General features: G+C 49.8%; 1 protein-coding gene across 1 annotated transcript; it reads right to left on the bottom strand.

Moving 5' to 3' along the window:
- Positions 1-5,501: 5,501 nt before the first annotated feature.
- Positions 5,502-21,200, bottom strand: LOC146202968 (uncharacterized). Its single transcript, XM_084602433.1, has 4 exons — positions 19,234-21,200; positions 16,551-16,665; positions 10,700-11,211; positions 5,502-5,598 (listed from the first exon to the last, which is right to left on the bottom strand). The coding sequence occupies exons 1-4, from the start codon at positions 20,244-20,246 to the stop codon at positions 5,502-5,504; spliced, it is 1,737 nt and encodes a 578-aa protein (XP_084458559.1). The 5' UTR covers positions 20,247-21,200.
- Positions 21,201-22,978: the final 1,778 nt, after the last annotated feature.

The raw sequence follows: 22,978 nt of genomic DNA, 5'->3' as shown, positions 1-22,978 counted from the left end.
AGCCGGTGCGAGAGCGTGCGCGCGCGCCCGGACGTGGCGGAGGCACAGCCGCGTGTGGGGCCGTGAGGTCGATTGCGGAGCCCGCGCCCCGCACGGTGCGCCGCCGCTCGTGACGTAGTCGCCGTCGACGCAAACTCTGTTCAACGCACCCCTCCTCCCGCTCCTTTGCGCTCGCGTCCGGCGGCCGGGATGCGGCGGCGAACAACTTTTCCCATAACTGTTGCGACAAAACTGGCTCTATATGCGCTCTGCTCAGTCGAAACAGCTGTTCTTCACTATGCGCGAGGTCCTTGCTTCTTCCGAGGGACGTGCCAGCCCTCCGTTTCAGTCCGAGATTTTTGCAGGAGTTTCGCCTCAAAGCCCAGCTTCTACAACGTTGTTCAAGAGTTTCTGTATGTGGGCTCACAAATGGGAAGGAAACTGTTATGAATTTTTTTTTATTATTTCCAACAGCCGCTGGGACCCCGTGGTAGTATAACAGCAGTAGAAGAAAACTGCAAATATCGACTGCACGCTTCTGCAACAAATCAAATATCGTGAGAATAGCTCTTCTGCGCGCGTCTGAAATAAAAGTATTCATAATAAATGCGCCCTGTTATAGCAAGGTAGACCACGTTGTTTTAATCAAGAACGACTTGAAATATTTAAAGCATGCACTAATTACCGCTTTGCAAATATTGTTGCTCTCGAAAAAATTTGTAAAAAGTGCTAATGACCGCAAAGGATATTTCTCCAGACTACTGAGGAATCTGCCAAACTGCATGATGTTAAATGTGGCAGCAACTGATTGTAAACCTTCAGCATGTACGACGTGCACATGCTGAAGGGTGTTAGACAGAGGACAAATCCCCATGACATCAAAGCCAGATGACAGCTGTGGGCTTATTTGGAAGATCTGGAAGCTTTCAGCTTTTATGCAAGCTTTTAGCTTCCATAGAAGTATGGGATTGGAGGTATATACTATGTTTTGAGCACTGTGCTTAGGGTAGCGGCTCATAGCATTAGACTAACTACTGATCCATCAGTAGCAAGATGCCTAGGAAGAGTTAATGGGGATTTTCACGAACTCTAAACTGCGCCGTAGTCGAGCCAAGGTAGACAGCGTCGCGATGATTTCATCTGTGATCAGCCTGGCCGCAATGACAAATTTCCTTGACTGCACGATTGAATCGCGTTGTTTCGTTGAATGTGAGTGCTCGGCTCTAGCTAAATGGTTTGTATTAGTCGATGCAAAAGAGAAAACGTTGTAGGGTTTTAACGCACTAAAGTCGAGGAGGACGTCCGACAGTTTCTGCGCCAAGATGGAAGTTGATGGAGACGGCCACGTGCAACGCAAAACGCGAGATTGCGCGGTAGATCGACTGCGGCGATAGCTATGACTTTCTGTACTCGCTTCCCTCCAGATTTTCCTGTGTCCGAATCCGCTCCGCTTCGACGCGTTTTTTGTAGCGTCAAAGCACTACAATAGGACATACGAGTTCGACGAATTCACTAGGCTACATAAGGAGGTTTAACCTGGTCAGACCAATGGTAGGTAGATAGATAGATAATGTTTATTTGAGTGTGCCTCAACAGCCAAGTGGCAAGGAGTCCACACTAGGTCAGATACATCAGAATGACCACTTAAAGACATTTAAAATCAGGCCTGAAAACAACAATTAGGCAAATATGTCCGTGTGAATGAACTTTTTGTTATACAAGATTTGTATACGAGTCATTGGACAGTTGGCGTGCAAATCTGGATAAAATGTGTCAAAACATTTTCCGGCCTCTACATGCGTCACACGAAAATTCAGCGACATCAGTAAGGTCCCACAGTTAATGAAACCGCGCACAATCTTTAGCAGAAACTGCATGTCACGTATGAGTCGCCTGTCACCAAGAGTACACATATTGAGGTCTGCCAAGAGAGAATCGTAGTCGTAGAAACGATGGCGTCCAATATACCTATCATAAAAGATGCGTATGAACTAACGCTGGACATTTTCAGTTTTTGTGCAACAGGTGGCAGATACATTATTCCAGGCTACTGACGCGAACTCAAGACGCGGTCTCACAAGGGCCCAGTATAGAGTGCGTAGACATTCGTACCGTTGAAATTTTTTTGTTAGTCTAGAGATAAGACCAATAAGTTTCAATGCGCGTAACACAATTGAATTTGCATGCAATCTAAAATCAAGCCTTGAATCAACAACACCAAGGTCTCGTACATGGGCCACACGAGAAATCTGACCCGCCAAAAGTGTATAATCAAACACAACTGCGTCGCGTTTCCTAGTTAGAGATAAGACGGGAGTCTTCTTAATATTCAACTTGAGCGATTCAACCAACACCATTTCTCGACGTTGTTAATGTCAGCTTGCAATTGGCAGCAGTCCTCAATATCTCCAATATTACGGAATAATTTAAAATCATCCGCGAAGAGCAAAATTCTCGAGTTCTGGACATGTAACGGCAAGTCATTAACGAACACTAAAAACAGCGGTCCTAAATTGGAGCCTTGAGGCACTCCCGAAGATGATAGAAATTCGTTGGACACACAGCCGGAAAATCGGACCATGTTACGGCGGCTGCCAAGGTAGCTTTTGAGCCACCTACAGTACATGGGGCAAAGTCCGTACCGTGAGAAAGCGCAACAGTTCGATCTACCCGCGTCATGACACGTGACACTGACGTCACAATCTGGTGAACCAATCAGGAGTCAGACACAAGTAAGATCATTGCTTGGCTCTGATGGTCGTATAAGTGCTCTCGCACTAAAAAATTGAACAAAAAAATGGAGCTAGTCGGCCCGAGTCAGCAAAAGCCTGCCGTGCGAGCAAAACTGCACACGGCCGTCGGCCGCTTCCAGGGCGTCTTTAGCGCTTTGGAAGTCGCCTGCGCTGTGTGCTCCTGCACGTCAGGAAAAGCGAAAAAATACGAGCAAGTCTGGGGTTTAAAATTCTCTTGTTACAGGTTAGCAAGGCCAAGTATTCAATGATGCTGAGAGCTGAAATGGTTCGGGATGGTTTAGCTTTCGGCCACCACCTGCTTGGATTTGTTTTTATGAAGCATATATCCACAGTGCAATTCACGTGTGACTATTTTTTCGTTCTAGCAAGCAACATCCGTGTCTGTACTTTTGAAAACGCGGACGAAATCGTAGCCCGCAGCTGCTATAATATTTAGGGCAGTGTGCTCTGTCTTCGTTTATATTTTTATGCATCATTGCTCCAGCGCGAGCACACACCGTAAAACACAGTCCTTGCTGTAAAATTTCTCTTCGTTCGCCCTATGAAGTGTTACTCGAGCGCTTTGAAACAAGCTTCTTCTCGTCTGCATGTTGCGACGTGAGCTTGGCGCGTGCCCTCGAAGGCTCCACGGCGCTAGATTGGTGTACGCGTACTTCTCTCTGTACCTACTTTCACCTGCATACAATGCAATTTCTGCACGCAAAACGGGCCAAGCGAAATTTACTGATAGGGTCTACTGTGTAAACTACCCTTTATCGGTGAGGCAGTTCGACCTGTCTCCCACTTTTTTGTTTTTCGTACCCACTGGATCTTATTCTTTTGGTGCGCTCGTTATCACCTCTCTGGTCTCTACACTTATTCACTTCATTTTCTGGACCGTGAGAAGCAGGTGTTTAGAATTATAAAAGGCTGATATGAAAAATTAAGGCGCGGACGCTTTATTTGCAGCTTGGCTTACGACGAGGTAAAATTTTCCGAGCGCTGTAGTTGAATCGCGGCTAGAATTAAATCTATCAGCCCCGAGTAAATAAAATAAAATAAATCGGTAACCTTAGAAAGTACTGGGGAAAATGTATTGCCTGGGAGAAGTATGTCCTCTCCTTGGAAAAATTAGTTGTGGGTTAGCTCTGGTTAACCCTGGTTGAATTGCAAAAGCAACGGAGGAGCTTCTGCTGCCTACATCATTCCACCATCACGTCCTATAAATGTAAGGTGCTACATTATTGGGGACACTTAAGCTCATCCTTTAAGGGTATAACGCGAGAGCGTAAGCTACCAGCCCACATATAAAGTCACGCTTCATAGCCGTATGCGCGTGCCTGCGTGTCGTAGGGATAACGAGATTGCAAACGGTTCTGGCAGGCTGATTCTGATATCACCCTCCCATATGAATGGAGCGAAACTTGTTGGCAGCTCCTGCCCGTGGCATAGCGGTAACGGGAATTCAAATTTCATGGCAGGCTGATTTTTTTTTCTTTTTTTTTTTTTTTTTTTTTTTTTTATGAGGAGACCACAGCTACGCCTTGAAGAGGCGTAGACGCCTGTTCGCGAGGTCTGCGGCCACGCGAGGTCTCGCTTTGGCTGTCGGAGTATTGCGTTCGCAATTAAAAAATTGGCGAAGGATATATTTGTTGAACATAATATAGTCCGAAACAGGGGCTTTATTTTTTCGTCTTGCTTTAACGCGGTGTAATTGCTCTTTTTTTTACACGATATTTAGCTGATTCAAACTTTCTGGGGCTATATGCCTGGTGCGCTGCAGCTATAGTGATACATGTGGTGCCATCTGGGAGCCGCCGCATCAAATGGCGGATGTTTAACCGTGGCCTCGGCGAACAGCTGCGGCGCAGCGGTGCGCTTGATCTCGGAGGCCACGCATAGTGAAACATACGTATTGTTGCGTTGGTACTGCTCCGGTAGCGGACCAACGGGTAGCGAAAAGCCGAGTCAGACGTCGGGCTGCATGCACTTCAATATTGGGCGGTGGTCACCCAAGCAGAGACTGGCCGAGAGTTAGAGAGAACTTAACGAAGGTTTATTTACATGGTGAATCTGAGAAGGTACACACTGGAGAGCACTCGTGCTCTCGTTTTTAACAACTTTTTTGTCCCCAAGTACCTAGTTGGGGAATTTTCTATTTTGTCAAAGTCCAATCACATTTGAGTTCCTGATCTGCTGGCATTCGGGAACCGCCCACTAGAACGTCCTCCCAGCGCACTCTTTCCACTTTAGCGGCACGATGGCGACTCCGCCGGGGGAAGTCAGGCATGGGGGTCCCAAGGAGGCTTGCTGGCTGTCCAAGGTCGGAACCGCGCGCCACCCACGCGGACCCCTCGCGCGGGAGCACTCCGCGGGAAAGGAATGCGGTGACCGTTCTTCTCCACGGGGGGGAGATGACCCGCTCTCTCTCCTCGGTGCTAACACGCAGGCGCCGCGGCTCTCTGTTTCCAAACACAGGCGCGCCCGCTCTTCGGCGAATTCGTTAGCGCCTCTGCGCACAGTCCTCCGGACACAAACTGGGGCAACTGCTGCCGTCGCTGCCGATATGCGACACCGCGTTGCTGCGTCCTGGGTGGTTCTGGTCCACGAACTCCGAGGTGGTCGCATGCAGTCTTCTTAGAAAAACGGACGCCCATCTCGACACGTGCACCGTCTCGTTACTCGGGAAGTTCGAAACGTAACAGCTTCTCCGGCGGCGGTTGAAGATCCCGATGCACAAAGGTCAGCAACCATTGTCCAGAGGGATACACGATGTCGTTCTGGTTCGGTTCACTGTTGCTGATGTTCTGCTGCCTCCAACGGACTCTGCAGCTCCTCGTTGCTTCTTGTCAAGACTATGGAGGGCTTCTTGATCTCTGCAGACCAGCTCATTCACAGGAAAGACAGCATCAGTTTGAACAACACGAAAATCACAGCCGCAAAGACGGCAAGCGCCAGGACTCTCTCCACGAGATCCACCAGGCTCTCATACCAATATTACTTTAATCCTTTTACTACTACTTCAGCACTTGATACAACCAGAACATTATTCATTCACACAAACACAATGTTCAAGATTAAAAGAAAAATGGTAATTATGCAAACCTATGCCAGGAAAAAAAACATACCCAAGCCAGACTCATCGATGCTATCAATAACACCAAAAGCATTGACTTAAGTCATCGGCATTGCCGTTAGGTTTACCGTGGCTCTATCTTTCGCTTTCCGGGCAAGCTAGCTAGACAGCGCGTGTCGGACAGTCTCTGAATGACTTCCGCTGGGCTCTCCCATTGAACTTCCAATTTATTTTTCTGGGACGGTTTTAGCACCATTACCGCGTCTCTAGCTTCAAGACAGCGTAATCTCGCTGTTCGGTCATTGCACTGTTTGGCCCTCACCTGCGCTTTACTCATTTCGCCTCCCGCGAGCTCCTGCCCCTTGTGCAACCTTTCAAGCAGCGCGAGCACGTATTCGACCACCGTAGGGTTCTCTTCCCTGCCCTCACGCGATTCCCGAAGAAAGCGTAGTAGCGATCGCAGGGAGCGGCCGTTGACCATTTCGGCCGGCAAGAACCCCGTGGCCTCATGAGGCACGATTCTCAGCGCAAACATTGTTGCATGCAAACAGGCATCCCAGTCGGTTTTGCGATCAAAACACAGGGCTCTCAGTATGCGTTTCATTACCGAGTGCATCTTTTCTACCGGGTTGGACTGCTGGTGGTACACTGAACTATGGATTAATTTAATCCCACACTTCTCCAGGAAAGTTGTATTCAGTGCGCTGGTAAGAACAGTCTGCTGATCTGACTGTATTTCAGCGGGAAACCCAACTCGTGCGAAAATGGACATGAGTGCGTTCACAATTTCCATTGAGCTTAACTCTTTCAGGGCCACTGCCTCAGCAAACTTTGTGGCAGGACAGATTACTGTCAAAATGTGGCTGTAACCAGTCTTAGTCTTTGGAAGGGGACCAACAGTGTCGATCACGAGTCGTCGAAATGGCTCCGTGATCGCAGGCACTAGCTTCATTGGGGCTCTCGCCTTATCTCCCGGCTTGCCCACCCGTTGACATGTTTCGCAGGTCCTTACAAAATTTTCCACCTCCCGAAAACATCCCGGCCAGTAATATTCCTGCAACAACCGATTCTTTGTTTTCTTGAGCCCTAAATGACCTGATTGCGAGCTCTTGTGAACCAAGTGCAAAAGATCACCGCGGTAGCGTTTTGGTACGACCAATTGGTCGACCTGCACTCCTCTGCGATCACGATACTTTCGATAAAGTATTCCGGACCTTTCTACGAATATCACGTGTTTCTTCGCGATACCTTTACTCTTCATGTGCCTAAGATTCTGCAGTGTGGAATCGGCTCTTTGCTCGGCTATCAGGGACGATCGGTCCACCCCCAGCAATCTTTGCAAGCTGTCAGATGGCGACGTTATGAGAAGCTCCCGACAGGCCTCTTTAAACTCAATACCATCCTCGCTACCTTCTGACATGTCTGAGATGTTTACTTCCTCGCTAGTCGGCGCGTGGATTGCCTCTGTCATGCCTAACCGCTCATGTTCTGTCGCCTCAACGTCACCTGACGCTTCTAGTGTGACGGATTTAGCAGCCAGCTTTCGTGCTTTCGAGCGAGTCAATGCGTGAACAGCCCCTTCTCCGAACACTAGTCCCTTCTGCTGCAACAGTTGATCAGACCTGTTCGAGAAAAGATAGGGATACTGCTTCGACAGACTGGCTGACACGGCAGCCTCTGTGCGAAGTACGCCGAATGGACCTTCAATGCTGACATTAGCGATTGGAAGGCACACGCTATTTGCTTCCACCGCTTGTCTAATCCATGTGCACTCTCCAGTGAAATTTTCTGGCTCTACATACGAGGGATGAACTACATCCATTGTAGCCGCCGAATCTCGAAGCACGCGACACGGTTTTCCGTTCACGACGAGATCTCGTAAGTATGGCTTGTCGTGACGCTGGGGCTACGTCAACCCGGCCTTCACTTGGTAGCGTGCAGAGACTCAGGGTTGAAGTAGGATTGAATCTTCGAAGTTGGTGAAATATGTACAAGCAGGTTTAATGGCACTTTGAGAAAACTTATTTACAATATTTACACGAAAAAGAAGGGTACATCAGCAAAATGGCAAGCGTTAAGAGTTCATAGCGAGAAGCGACTGGATGAGCCGTTTACCCAGGGCCCAGAGCGACATTTCGTGCTCTGCAGCGTCCTTAAAACCCCCTATGTCCAGCCCCTCTCTGAAGATGCTGACCAACCAAATCCAGGGCACGCCCCTCAGGTATCGGCATCCAATCGAACACATCACTGCACTGATGGTCTGAAGCACTGACTGGTCCGGCATTCATTCGTTGGGCGTGATCACTTGTTGGCGGGAAAAGCTTGGGAACGGCGAGGAGAGGAGGTACATTTCTATTCTTCAGCAAAGAAACCACAGGCTGGTTCTGACAAGTGGTTTTACTTCTCAGAAACCCAAGTACACGTGCGCGCCGCATAGGGCTCCCAACATTGTCCCTTTTCGACAATTGCAAATCTTTCCTGCATTCCCGGGAAATCACTTAATGGCTGAATGCGTCATGCTCCTTTCTTGTCCTGCACGTCAGCGGACATGTCACTCTGTCGTCTCCTTTGGAAAGTAGACATTCCTCACTGGACGATAGGGCTTATCGACTGGAAGGGTGAACAAAAGAAAGAAAGCACTTCCTGCATTTCCCGCAGGGGGACGTTTCTTTGTGTTTTTCCAGACGTTCTCTTGGCAGGGTCAATTTGGCATTTGCAGAGTGTCCACAAAGCAAAACAGGCTTACAAAACAGGATTCCTGGAAACAGGCTCACTTAGAGCCATTGGACCATCACCACATATTCACAGCACTTTTCCATGCCCACAGGCGAACAATAGAGCGCGCAAATGCGGATGCTTGGTCGTAACAGCCTCCTCCCCCGCCAGAAGAGTCTCGGAGGGCAGCAGTCCCAGCTGCTGCATGAAGAGACGACTTAATGGCCTGCACGTGAACGCTTGAAGCTCGCTGTTGCTTGTCGCGTTGTCTTGATTGTTGTAGGCCAAATTGCTCGAGCTGTCTGAAACTCAACCACATGTCGAAGCAAGCACTCGGCTCCCGTCTGAAGAGACCAGGTTAAAAGAAAACTGCCATTGTTGTTCGAGAAAAGCCCACTCTCAAGACGTTCAGGACCCACGTATTCCTAGAAAACCAAACGTGCTGCTTTACATAGTCACACATATACAAGCGCACGAGAAAAAAAAATAAAACCTGATTATCAATTTGGATACATGGTGAGGAACATCTCGGACCGCTTAGAAAGAGCGGCTAAGCGCGTCCGCATTCCCATTTAACTTCCCCTTTTTGTATCTTATTTCAAAATTGTACTGCTGTAAAATCAAGCTCCACCTAAGAAGGCGACTGTTCTTCGATGTCGCAGTTTGCAGCCAAGCCAGGGGACAATGGTCCGTCTCTACGGTGAATTTGGCCCCTCCAAGATAGCACTGCAATTTTTGAATGGCCCATACAATGCAAGCGCACTCTTTCTCTGACGCGCAATAAGCGCTCTCTCTAGAACTCAGTTTTCTGCTCAGGTAGAGCACGGGGTGCTCATTACCGTCGTCATCTCTCTGGCAGAGAACAGCACCTAGCCCTCGATCACTGGCATCACACTGGACCGTGAATTCTCGGCCATAGTCTGGAGCTCGCAATACCGGACGGCTAATCAGCACAGCCTTTAGGTTTACGAAGGAGGCTTCCTTTTGTTCGTCCCAGACTACATTTGTCGGTTCTGTCTTGCGGAGAGCGTCGGTCAGAGGGCTAGCCAAAGCTGAATAGTTAGGGATGTAGTGATTGTAGTACCCAGTCAGACCCAGGAATGCTCGAATTTCAGTCTTCGTGCTCGGCCGCGGGTAGTCTGCTACCGCAGAAATCTTAATCTCGCTGGGTTTCCTGTAACCTTGACCTACATTGTGACCCAAGTAGTCCACGGTCGCCCTTGCCAGGCAACATTTCTCGGCCTTTACGGTTAGTCCAGCTTGACGCAAAAGGCTCAGTACAGCTCTTAGATGTACCATATGGTCCGCCCATGAGTCGGAAAAAACCGCAATGTCATCTAAGTAAGGCACTGCGAATGTTTCACACCCCTTTAAAACCCTATCCATGAGTCGGGAAAAACAAAATGGAGCATTTTTGAGCCCGAAACTCATCATTGTTGGCTGGTAGCTGCCCGTCGGAGTGACGAAAGCGGCGTATCTGCTGGCGCGTTCAGTGAGCGGTACTTGCCAGTATCCTCGAGTAAGGTCCAGCGTAGTCACACATGCCGCTCTACTGACCTGTTCTACTCTCTCCTCAATATTCGGAATAGGATACACTTGATCCCTGGTGAGAGAATTTAGCTTTCGGCAGTCTACCACAGGCCTAGGGTCTTTACCTGGAGCTTCTACTAAGATCATAGGCGAAGCATAATCGCTTTCCGAGGGTTTTATTACTCCCAATTCCAGCATGCGAGTTACTTCCCTATCCAGAATTTCTCTTTGCCTTGGAGAAAATCGGTAGCACCTTGATCGCACTGGCACGTCTGAAGTCAGCTCAATATCGTGCTCAGTCAAATCAGTCCTGCCTGGCCTGTCCACGAAGCAGGCCTCAAACTCTGTTATTATTTCGCCCAGATCGGACAGCTGGGATTTCTTTAGTTCTCCTCTCTGCTCCGTCTTTTTGAGAAGCTCCTGAGCGTTGCTTCCTTTTCCGCTGAGGCAAATCAAGTTGTCCCCCATCTCCTCGGGAAGGTGTAACGTTAGATTTACCACGGCTTGCTCCATAGCTAAGTCCTCTCGGGTTCCACTTAAAAGTCTCGTGAGATTACTAGACACTGGCGGCAAGAGGTTACTCTCTAGAACGTCCTCATTCCGCGTCTCATCAAGCTCACTTTCAAGTTGACTTATCTGAGATGCCTCGCTCTCAAAGTTTTCTGACCCGCTATCCTCCGCATCGACCACTGTTTTAACTGCCGTTTCTTCCGCTGTGGATTTTTCTGGAATGAGCAGTGTAGCTAGTTCTCGCGCCTTTGAACGTGTTAAGGCTGGCACAACTCTGTCTCCGAAAAGGATGCCCCTCTTTCGCAGTAGCATGTCCGATTTGTTGGAGAACAAATACGGATAGCACTTAGGAAGCTTTCCTGAAACGGCAGCCTCGGTTGTTAACTTGCCGAAAGGGCCCTCGATGACCACGTTCGCGATTGGCAAGCACACACTCTGTTCCTCCACTACCTGGCGGATCCACGCACACTGACCTGTATAGTCGGAAGGTGACACATACGCCGGATGGACAACATCCATCGTTGCGGCCGAATCGCGCAGTACCTTGCAAGGCTTCCCGTTGACTACTAGGTCATGCATGTAAGGTTCCAAAAGCTGCATATTTTCATCGCAGTCACTGACATACGAGAAAACAATCTTTTCTTTCCGGCAGTTGACGGTGTTACGTTTCTCCACCGAGAAGTGGGACAGCTGACGCGGCCACCGCATAGCAACAGGCAGAACCGCGAGCGGATCGGCCATTTCGACGCCGTTCATCGGCCGCGCAACGCTTCCTCACGCGGGCAAGACTCGACGTGTTCCTGCCACGCGCTAAATGTGTGTGCGTGCGTGTGTGTGTGCAAACGCCGGCCAAGCCTGGAGCTCGTGAGAGAGGGCGCCGCCCTCGCCCGTCTGCAGAAGGTGGAGGAGATGAGGTCGGACCATCTGCGATTGAGTCATTCGTCGTGAACCAACATGTTTGGCTCTCCCTTTCCTGCGAGTGTTTACCCTTTCCCTGTGAACTGGAAAAACTATAAAAAGCAGCGGCCGACTCCGCTGAGAGAGAGACTACTTTGACGCGCCGTTGGCACGACGCTAGACACCAGCTGTGTGAGAGTGTCTGTAATCTCTCCGGGTCAGCTTCACTGCCCGTTTCTTCATGATGTTGCAGTAAAGGTTGTTTCGTTAAAAGACGCCTCGTCTTTGCTGGCACCTTTGATGCCGTCCGCCGTCCACGGAGCCGCGAGGCCAACGCTACCGAGGGGCCGCGCGCCGAACCTAACAACTGGTGGCAGCGGTACGCTACCCCGGCACTCGCCACCTCAAACGTAACAACTGGCGTCAGCGGTGGGCTGAGCACGCGACACCAAATGTAACAATTGGTAGGCATCGGTGGGACGACCAAGCCGTAACCGTGGTTGGAGGGACGAGCCAGGCGATACCGTCGTCCAACAACTGGTGAACAGCGGAAAGCGGAGAGACGAGGACGACCAAGCAGTGACCGTGGTCGGTGAAACGAGCCAGGCCTGACCGAGGTGCAACATCTGGTGGGAAGAGCGGAGATGTCCGAGGCGTGACTCGTGAATCAAAGCAGCTCAGCGGAAAGGCGGGAGCAGTGCAACGAGCCCTGTGTGATGACTGGTTGCCTGCAGCGGAACGACTGCGTTGGATTCTTGGCTGCGAGGTTTGGTGAGTGCGGGACTTTCTTCTACTGAGTTTTGCCAGGCTTTTGTTAAGTAGAGAACAGAGCTGGTAATTGTGTTGTCGTTGTTGCTGGGTTAAGTGCAGCAAGGCAATAGTGGGCAGTAGAGAAGGCAGCACTCGGAACAGCCATGAATTTGGATTTGAAGTCGTTGCGCAAACCGAAATTGCTGGAGCTTGCGGAGGAGTTGGGTCTGGATTTGTCAGACAGACTCAGAAAACCAGAAGTGTTAAAGGCTATTCTTGAGTTGAAAGCTGAAAATGACGAGCTTTCGGAATGCCTTGAGATCATTGAAGAACGTCACGAGAAAGAGGAACGTGAACGCCAGGAAAGGCTAGAGAAAGAGGAGCGAGACCGTCAATTCGCTATGGAAATGAAACGTCTCGAAATAAACGCGGGACGCGCTGGCAGTGCAAGTTGGGCTCACGGTGCAGGAGAACGGGAATCGTTCAAAATGAGTGACCTAATGCGGCCGTTTGAGCTTGGAGGGGACATTGGTTTGTTCCTGGTTAACTTCGAGCGAACGTGCGAGAGGCAAGGGTTTTCTCGGGAAACGTGGCCACAGCGCTTGCTCACTTTGTTACCCGGTGAGGCGGCAGACGTAATCGCTCGCTTGACAAAAGAGGAAGCAGAGGATTACGACAAAGTGAAATCGAGTCTGCTAAGAAAGTACAGGCTGTCAGCAGAAGTATTCCGTCGGAATTTTCGGGAGTATGAGAAAAACAAAAGTGAGTCGTATACAGAGTTTGCCTACAAGCTTATGTCAAACATGTATGAGTGGCTCAAAGACGAAAAATCGTATGGTAACCACGATAAGGTTCTGCAGTGTTTCGGGCTAGAACAGTTTTACAGTCGGTTACCCGAGAACGTGCGGTATTGGGTCATGGATAGGCCAGATGTTAGTACGGTGGATAGAGCCGCCGAGCTAGCTGAAGAGTTTGTGACGCGTCGGGCTCTTGGAGCTAAGGACGGTCAACAGGGGGAATTCGGCTCTAAGTTTGAGAGGCCGAAGTTCAAGCCCTTTAAAGCTAAGGAGAATAAACGTGGTGCGGATGCGAGTCAAAGCAGTCCGGCCGACGATAAAGCGACGGTGGTAACCGAAGCCGAACGGAAAAAGAGGTTCGAGGCAAGGCAATCGCGCGTCTGTTATACGTGCCAGAAGCCTGGTCATTTTTCGGCACAGTGTCCAGAGACAAAACCGAAGATCGTGTTTTTGTCATTATGCCGAAGTGACGAGAACATGAAGCTTCTCGAACCGTACACTCGAGACCTCCTCGTGAACGGGAAACAGTGTCGAGTGCTTCGCGATTCTGCGGCTACCATGGATGTGGTTCACTCCTCTTACGTAGAACCAGAGATGTTCACGGGTGAGTGCGCGTGGATCAAACAGGCCGTGGAAGCTCGCAGCGTGCGTTTGCCAATAGCCAAAGTGCTTATTGAGGGACCTTTCGGGGCACTTGAGACAGAAGCGGCGGTGTCATCTGTGCTTCCTCCGCAGTACCCGTACCTATTTTCAAACAAGTCCGATCACCTCTTGCGCGAAAATGGGCTTGTGTTTGGAGAGGGTAGCGTGCAGGCCTTGACCAGATCTAGAGCTCGGGAGCTAGCTGCAAAGGCGGTAGTACCGGAGAAGTGGTCAAGCAATGAGAAAGGGTCGAAGGTACAGCACGCTGAGAGTAAGACCACGTACGCCGTAGACACAAGTGAGCCTGAAAAGTCAAAGGTACCAGAGTGTGAGAAACAGCTTGGGGAAGCGGCCGAGCAACGTGACCGCAGTAGCGAGCCGACCGAGCCTCGAACAGAAGAGCATCGTGTTACCTTGGTCGAGCCGCCAGCTGAGACGGTTAGTACAGGCTTAATCGGCGAGGAGTCCGAAGGGACGCCGTTAAGCCAGGTGAACTGCATGCCGACCCAAGTAGCTGTAGGAGATACAGTTCCATCAAATGAGTGTGGGGAACTGGTAGTAACTGAACCGCCTCTCGAGTCGAAAGCAGAAGCTTGTGTAGAGCGCGACGGAGCTAAAAACGAGCTAGGAGAGGAGAAAATTTCGGTTTCCGAAATCAGCTGTGTCGTAGAGCAGGGCACGCAGAAAAACGAAGGGCCGATCAAGGAAGCTGCGCAGCCCGCGAGTTGTGATCAGCCAGGGCAGACCGACGAGGAGTGCGCGTCCGCTGTAGAGAGCGAGACTTGCGAAGGCGACAGCGAACGACCAGAGCAGAGTCAGAATAGTTCGTGCTCCGAAACCACGCTAGGTTGTATTCGCGAAAGTAACCCCAGTGCGAACGCGGACGTGGCACACATGACCCTCACGCAATCCGAAGCGCCCCAGCTGTCGAAGGAGCTTGATCGTGCGCCGGTTAACGCTGAGCGATGCGGCTCATCGGAGGACCCGTGTAACGTGAGTGGCGAGCCAGAGGAAATGCCTAGCTTGAGGGCTGGCATAAGCGGTTGTTCGGATTTGACTGAAAGTGAGTCATGCGATGCAGCCGCGGCGCCGCCAGAGGAAATGCCTAGCTTGAGGGCTGGCGTGAGCAGTTGTTGTTCGGACTTGTCTGAAGGTGAGTCATGCGCTGCTGGCCGCGATGCAGACGCGGCGCCGCACTTTGACCACTTTGACGATCCCGGTGCCCTACTAGCTCCGGTAACCGCTAGCTTGCCAGAGCTCGCGCTGAAAGAAAGTAGTACTAGAGTATTCAAGTGCTGCCACCGAAAAACGCGGAAAGGCAGATGCGAGAAAGAATGCTGCCATCGTAAGGAGAGCAAACGCAAACGATTGCAAAAAGAAAGCAGAAGGCTAGTATTCCAGCGCTGCCGACGAAAAACTCGAAAGGGCAGGCGCGAGAAAGAATGCTGCCATCGTAAGGAGAGCAAACTCCAAAGATTTCGAAAAGAAAGCAGAAAGCATGTGTTTCAGTGCTGCCGCAGAAAAAAGCGCAAAGGCAGGCGAGAGAAAGAATGGAGCAAGTTGAAGCTATCGCGCAAAAGAAAGCGACTATCCCAAAGGCAGAAATGCGCCCGTGCCCAGAAAATGCGTGACTGGTGCGCCAAGCGTAAGGAGAGGGATAGGTTGTTTAGCAAAGCTAGTGACTTATGCTCATGCGTTTCTTTGCACAGAAACGGGAAGGTACGGTTGTTCCGTGAAACGGACAGCCGAAGCTTTAGTGAAAGGGGTGATCTCAACGGTAATGCCGATGGCGTAAGTCGAAGCCCATAACGTGAGAAGAAGCCTTTATTCACTAGTTGGTGTTTTTCTTCCTGACATAGGATTTTGAACAGATTGCATTGTATTATTTTTGTTTGAGAATGGTGTTTTTGAAAGCACGATTTTCAAATTTGTGGACGCGTTCCAAGTGCTGCTGAGCTGCCCTTTAAAATAGATGGGGGCATAAGAGGGAAATAGTCTGGCAGAACTTAGTGAAGATTGTGCCGTGCTTGCTGGCTGAACGGTTGAGTTTTTAGCGTGGTTGTGATGCTGTAGGTTGTCAGAAATCTCTCCTGAAGACAAGTTGCAGAGTGCCTTGGAAACCCGGACTTGCCAAGGACTTCTTCAGGCTGTTTGAGCTCAAGAGAAGCTGAATCGGACGACCCCGGCTAGCAGCAACATCCAGATCCCTCCGGACAGCGGATGCAGTCCCCTGCCCTTCGGGATCTCCCTTCCCCGGCGGGGCAGTCTGTTACGTTTCTCCACCGAGAAGTGGGACAGCTGACGCGGCCACCGCATAGCAACAGGCAGAACCGCGAGCGGATCGGCCATTTCGACGCCGTTCATCGGCCGCGCAACGCTTCCTCACGCGGGCAAGACTCGACGTGTTCCTGCCACGCGCTAAATGTGTGTGCGTGCGTGTGTGTGTGCAAACGCCGGCCAAGCCTGGAGCTCGTGAGAGAGGGCGCCGCCCTCGCCCGTCTGCAGAAGGTGGAGGAGATGAGGTCGGACCATCTGCGATTGAGTCATTCGTCGTGAACCAACATGTTTGGCTCTCCCTTTCCTGCGAGTGTTTACCCTTTCCCTGTGAACTGGAAAAACTATAAAAAGCAGCGGCCGACTCCGCTGAGAGAGAGACTACTTTGACGCGCCGTTGGCACGACGCTAGACACCAGCTGTGTGAGAGTGTCTGTAATCTCTCCGGGTCAGCTTCACTGCCCGTTTCTTCATGATGTTGCAGTAAAGGTTGTTTCGTTAAAAGACGCCTCGTCTTTGCTGGCACCTTTGATGCCGTCCGCCGTCCACGGAGCCGCGAGGCCAACGCTACCGAGGGGCCGCGCGCCGAACCTAACAACTGGTGGCAGCGGTACGCTACCCCGGCACTCGCGAACCAAACATAACAACGGCAATGTGACCCTGCTCATTACACCTAAAGCATGTGAGCGGCTTCCTAGCCTCAAGCTTATTCTTTGTGTTCTGCGCGTTGGTCACTTCCCCCCTTTTCTCACTGCCGTCCTTTCTAGGGCGTTTGCCTGAAGAAGCCTTCCTTTCTTCGTTTGCAAATCTAGCAAAGTGCCTTTTCTGACGGTTATTCACTTTGAACTTGGGATTGCGGGGCCTATCCACTGCTGGGTTACTGAATTGTCGGCGCGAAGCATACTCCTCAATAAGTTCGGCAGCTTCAGTTGCCGACTTAATTTCGCCTCGGTCCTGTAACCAATTTCTTTCTTTTTCTGGGAGGCAGTTATAAAACTGCTCCAAAAGAATTCGCTCGACTACAGCGTCCCTATCACTGTAGGAATCAGTGCTCTTTAGCCACTCGCCCAAATTAACTCTTAAATTGTACAGGAATTCAGGGTAACTCTCGTCCCTGGACTTAGTAGCTTTCCGAAAACGTTGTCTGAACGCCTCGGCGCTAAGCCTATACTTTCTCAGAAGGCAAGCTTTGACCTTCTCGTAGTTGTCCGCGTCCTCCTTGCTTAGCCGCGCGACAACCTCCGCTGCCTCGCAGGGCAGAACCGTCAATAATCTCTGAGACCACGTGTCTCGCTGGAAGGACAGTTTTTCGCAGGTTCGCTCAAAGTTAGCCAAATACAGACCGATATCCCCTGTTATCACATATGGCTGCATGTACTTTGACATCTTGATATCTGCCTCCTTGTTGAGATGAGGTACCGCTAGCTGGGGACAATCGCCCGACCTCTTGCTCAACTCTAGTTCTAATTTCCGGAGCTCAATTTCTTGGTCCAGCTTTTTTGCTTCTCTTTCAAGCTTCTCACGTTCGTGCTCCCTTTCCTCTTTTTCCCTCTCAAGTTCACGCTCCCTTTCCTCTTTTTCCCTCTGACGTTCGCGCTCCCTTTCCTCTTTTTCCCTCTGACGTTCGCGCTCCCTTTCCTCTTTTTCCCTCTCAAGTTCACGCTCACGCCTCTTTTCCTCTTTTTCCCGCTCTTTCTGCTGTCTGAGCTGCTCCTCCTTTTTTTGGGCGATGAGGTTCCATGCTTCACTGAGCTCCTCATCATCGGCTCCCAAATCTGTGATTGCCTTTATAATCAAAGGTTTTCGTGCCAAACCACTTGTATCAATTCCCAATTCCTCACACAATAGCAACAGGTCCGGTTTCTGCAGCTTTTGTAGGTCCATGATCGCTCCGAGTGTCGGCTACTTCCAAAACAACAGTGCAAACTACCAAACCTAAAGGCGTTTCAACACTTTTTACCAGTTCTAAAATCTAACCCTGTTCTAGAACCTGGTCCACATCAGAAGAAAAGCCAAGCACTCACCCACACATGCGATCGATGTTCCGAGCTGCTCTCTTGTTGGCCGATTGTTGCGCCTGCTTGTTGCTTGAGATGCCACCTCCGATCACAAGATCTGGCTTGTAGATTCTGATCCACCTCGAATCACCAGATGTTGTAGCTTGTAGATCCAGATCCCACCTCCAGTCATCAGATGTTGTGGCTTGTAGATTCAGATCCCACCGCTGCCACCAGTTGTCGTGACGCTGGGGCTACGTCGACCCGGCCTTCACTTGGTAGCGTGCAGAGACTCAGGGTTGAAGTAGGATTGAATCTTCGAAGTTGGTGAAATATGTACAAGCAGGTTTAATGGCACTTTGAGAAAACTTATTTACAATATTTACACGAAAAAGAAGGGTACATCAGCAAAATGGCAAGCGTTAAGAGTTCATAGCGAGAAGCGACTGGATGAGCCGTTTACCCAGGGCCCAGAGCGACATTTCGTGCTCTGCAGCGTCCTTAAAACCCCCTATGTCCAGCCCCTCTCTGAAGATGCTGACCAACCAAATCCAGGGCACGCCCCTCAGGTATCGGCATCCAATCGAACACATCACTGCACTGATGGTCTGAAGCACTGACTGGTCCGGCATTCATTCGTTGGGCGTGATCACTTGTTGGCGGGAAAAGCTTGGGAACGGCGAGGAGAGGAGGTACATTTCTATTCTTCAGCAAAGAAACCACAGGCTGGTTCTGACAAGTGGTTTTACTTCTCAGAAACCCAAGTACACGTGCGCGCCGCATAGGGCTCCCAACATTGTCCCTTTTCGACAATTGCAAATCTTTCCTGCATTCCCGGGAAATCACTTAATGGCTGAATGCGTCATGCTCCTTTCTTGTCCTGCACGTCAGCGGACATGTCACTCTGTCGTCTCCTTTGGAAAGTAGACATTCCTCACTGGACGATAGGGCTTATCGACTGGAAGGGTGAACAAAAGAAAGAAAGCACTTCCTGCATTTCCCGCAGGGGGACGTTTCTTTGTGTTTTTCCAGACGTTCTCTTGGCAGGGTCAATTTGGCATTTGCAGAGTGTCCACAAAGCAAAACAGGCTTACAAAACAGGATTCCTGGAAACAGGCTCACTTAGAGCCATTGGACCATCACCACATATTCACAGCACTTTTCCATGCCCACAGGCGAACAATAGAGCGCGCAAATGCGGATGCTTGGTCGTAACAGGCTCTAAAAGCCGCATACTTTCATTGTTGCTGTTCACTGACAAGCAAACAATCTTTCGGCTTTTGCAAGCCGCAGCTAAATGTCCCGGCTTTTGGCAGTTGTAACAAACCAATTGCCGTCTCTTTTCAAAAGCTTTCTTCTGACCGTTTTCTGCTTCAAGTGCTTCCTCTCTTACGATCACACTTCTTTCTGAGACGTCTACGCCTCGTGCTTGCTGTCTCTCTTCTACAGGCTGCCCTCTCCATCCAGCTGCTTTCCTATTCTGGTATTTAGGGCTTTCCGTCCTGTCCAGCGCACGGCGCGAGACGAACTCTTCTGCCAGTTCTGCTGCCTTCGAAACAGTCGCAACTTCTGGCCTGTCTTGCACCCAATGCCTTACTTCATCAGGCAAGCAAGAGTAGAACTGCTCGAGTCCGAAGCATTGCAACATTCTTTGGCTTTCGTCATAAGCTTTAGCTTCTTTGAGCCATTCCCCCAAGTTAGCCATAAGCTTATACGCGAACTCCGGGTACGACTCATCATTCTCCTTTTTAGCTTTGCGAAATTTTTGCCGGAAAGCTTCCGCTGACATTCTATACTTTTTGAGCAGACTAGATTTAACCTTATCGTAATCATCTGCATCTTCTTTAGTCAAGCGGGCTATCACATCTGCCGCCTCACAAGGCAACAGTGTCAGCAAGCACTGTGGCCAAGTTGCTTTGCTAAACCCTGCCTTCTCGCACGTGCGCTCAAAGTTTACCAAGAACAGACCTATGTCCTCTCCTTTCCTATAAGGTTGCATAAGGTCTTTCATACGGAACGACTTGCGTTCTACTGTGCCCGATGCTACGCTCTCATCCCTTTCATTTCGAGCTTTTAGCACCTGCAGTTCGAGACGCTTCAGCTCAAGTTCCTGCTCTAAGCGCTTACTCTCTTCAGCCATGCGTTTCTCATTTTTTTCTTCTGCTTCCCTCTTTGATTTCTTTCTCTCAGCAATCAGCTCCAGGCATTCCGAGAGCTCATCGTCGTCTGCCTCAAGTGCCTCAATAGCCTCAATGATATCTGGCTTTCTCGTTTGGTCCTGAAGATCCAAACCCAGACTTTTGGCCAACTCCAGCAAAAGTGGCTTTTTCAACACTTTCAAATTCATGGTTATCCCGAGTGCTGCAATTTCTTCCTTTTAGAAATCTCTTATCGTCACGTACTTTCAAGTCCCGTGCTAACGATAAACAATTCCCCACCACCTTTGTAAACTTACTTACTACAAAGCCTGGTAAAACCTCAGTGAAGAAAAGCCAAGCACTCACCGAACCTTGCAACCATGATTCCAGCGGAGTCCATCCCGACGCTGCCAACCAGCTGTTGCGTTGGTACTGCTCCGGTAGCGGACCAACGGGTAGCGAAAAGCCGAGTCAGACGTCGGGCTGCATGCACTTCAATATTGGGCGGTGGTCACCCAAGCAGAGACTGGCCGAGAGTTAGAGAGAACTTAACGAAGGTTTATTTACATGGTGAATCTGAGAAGGTACACACTGGAGAGCACTCGTGCTCTCGTTTTTAACAACTTTTTTGTCCCCAAGTACCTAGTTGGGGAATTTTCTATTTTGTCAAAGTCCAATCACATTTGAGTTCCTGATCTGCTGGCATTCGGGAACCGCCCACTAGAACGTCCTCCCAGCGCACTCTTTCCACTTTAGCGGCACGATGGCGACTCCGCCGGGGGAAGTCAGGCATGGGGGTCCCAAGGAGGCTTGCTGGCTGTCCAAGGTCGGAACCGCGCGCCACCCACGCGGACCCCTCGCGCGGGAGCACTCCGCGGGAAAGGAATGCGGTGACCGTTCTTCTCCACGGGGGGGAGATGACCCGCTCTCTCTCCTCGGTGCTAACACGCAGGCGCCGCGGCTCTCTGTTTCCAAACACAGGCGCGCCCGCTCTTCGGCGAATTCGTTAGCGCCTCTGCGCACAGTCCTCCGGACACAAACTGGGGCAACTGCTGCCGTCGCTGCCGATATGCGACACCGCGTTGCTGCGTCCTGGGTGGTTCTGGTCCACGAACTCCGAGGTGGTCGCATGCAGTCTTCTTAGAAAAACGGACGCCCATCTCGACACGTGCACCGTCTCGTTACTCGGGAAGTTCGAAACGTAACAGTATAGAGCGGACACTCCCGTAGGGACTTGCGGCCGAGCTACGGCACTATCGCCAGCGCCCCGAGCAGCTGATCAGACCGGTAATATCGTCCTCCGAGATTTTAGGCTCATGCTTTCACTCTGTCTCGGTTTCCATAACAATGCTTTCGAAACTGATTTATATTTGGCTATTAAAATATTTAACTTCATCGTCTAAAGTGGAGCGCAAGGGCTTTAATCATTTCTATACATGCCATAAATACAGATGTAATGAAATCGCCGATCGCAACCTTTTTTACTCGAAAAACCACCAAGCTCTTCAAAGGAGCTAAGTAAGGCTGAATTAGTTCGTGCAGATTGGAATAATGCGATCAGGGCTGTTCTCATTGTAGCTTTTACCGTCATTGAGCCTATTTTCGCACTTCCACAGAATAAGAGGCAGTGGTTCTTTTCAAACAGTTTATTTTTCTTGTGTACACTTTGAATTGATTAAAAAGAATACTGGGTCACATTATGAAATGCATCCTATTACAAACAGCACCAAGAAAGAAATGACAGCAAAGCCTGGATCTGGAGCCGGAAGCTGGAAGCCTTGAACAACCTGAAACAGTGTAAAAAGAGACGCGAGTGGCTGCAATCATTCGATATATTTCTTGGGCATCTAGCGCGACGGGGAGAACTATGAAGCCTTGCTCGGTGGCATGAGCATGCACAAGCAGAAAAAAAAAAAAATACTCGCGGCGTTGCTTAGATCATTCTGCACGTTACAAGCAAAGTGACAACGCCATATCAAGATACTTTGTTGGGCGAGTTGGTAAGTTCATTATTAATTTAAACAGCGCGAACACGAAGATAAAGGACAAGATAAAAGAAAGCCACAGTACAAGCGCTGTACTAAGTATCTTGGTAAGCCATATTTCTTATGCAACGGGCTCTTCGTGTTTCCTTCTTTACAGCACTTGTACTGTGGCTTCCTCTTACCTTGTCCTTTGTCTTCGTGTTCGCGCTGTTTAAATGAATAATGATAAGGTCATATGTCCGCCGCTCTTTACAGCAGATAATAAAGATTATAATAGTTCTCGTCAGTATTACCTAGAGCCTACTATACAAGAATGATTTTGAAATTACAAGCAGTGCGGGGTAAAGTAAAACATGCGCTTGCGAACCGGCCAAGCCGCATGCACCTTTCATAACATCATCATCATCATCAGCAGCAGCAGCCTGACTATACCAACTGCAAGGCGAAGGCCTCGCCCATATTTCTCCAATTAACCCAGTTCTGTGCTAGCTGATATAAAGCGGGGTAAACAGCCTTCACAAAAAGACTTCAAATGTTCATTACACTGTTCGAGCATAGCCAGATAAAACGACTATGTTACTATACGGGTGAGTCGCAGATAACAAATGGTGTTTTAAAGGGAATGCGTTGCAAGTTACTTTTCGAAAATTGTGCTTGGAAGTAATGCGCATGCCCTTCCGTAGAAGAGCGCAAGAACAAACGGATGGATGCATGGTAAATCTCCTTCATGGCTCATATTTTATGTTACATGTGCAAAATACGTTCATACAGCATAATAAACAATCTGCTAACATTTTCTTAGCTCAAGAAACACAAATTATCTCCACGAGCAAAAGAAAACAACTTACCGAAAACACGAGGCGACGCGTTATAAAGCACGTTGAGGTGGGCGGCACCGGCAGAACATGACCGGTGCAACACCAACATCTTATAGAAACGGGGCACTTGGATGCAAC

The sequence above is a fragment of the Amblyomma maculatum genome, chromosome 1 (genome assembly GCF_055883805.1).
Source record: "Amblyomma maculatum isolate TAMU_Amacu chromosome 1, ASM5588380v1, whole genome shotgun sequence".
Taxonomy (NCBI): domain Eukaryota; kingdom Metazoa; phylum Arthropoda; class Arachnida; order Ixodida; family Ixodidae; genus Amblyomma; species Amblyomma maculatum.
Note: the sequence above shows the minus strand (reverse complement) of the source record. Positions and strands in the feature narration are given on the sequence as shown.

Excerpts from the sequence above, each read along its gene's own strand:
- LOC146202968 (XM_084602433.1), bottom strand. The coding sequence starts at position 20,246 with ATGAATTTGAAAGTGTTGAAAAAGCCACTTTTGCTGGAGTTGGCCAAA. Across the intron at positions 16,666-19,233 it reads AAAGCTTTTGAAAAGAGACG|AAAGGACGGCAGTGAGAAAA; the intron begins GCAATTGGTTTG and ends CAAACGCCCTAG. Across the intron at positions 11,212-16,550 it reads ATGAGCAGGGTCACATTGCC|AAACGTAACACCGTCAACTG; the intron begins GTTGTTATGTTT and ends TTCTCGGTGGAG.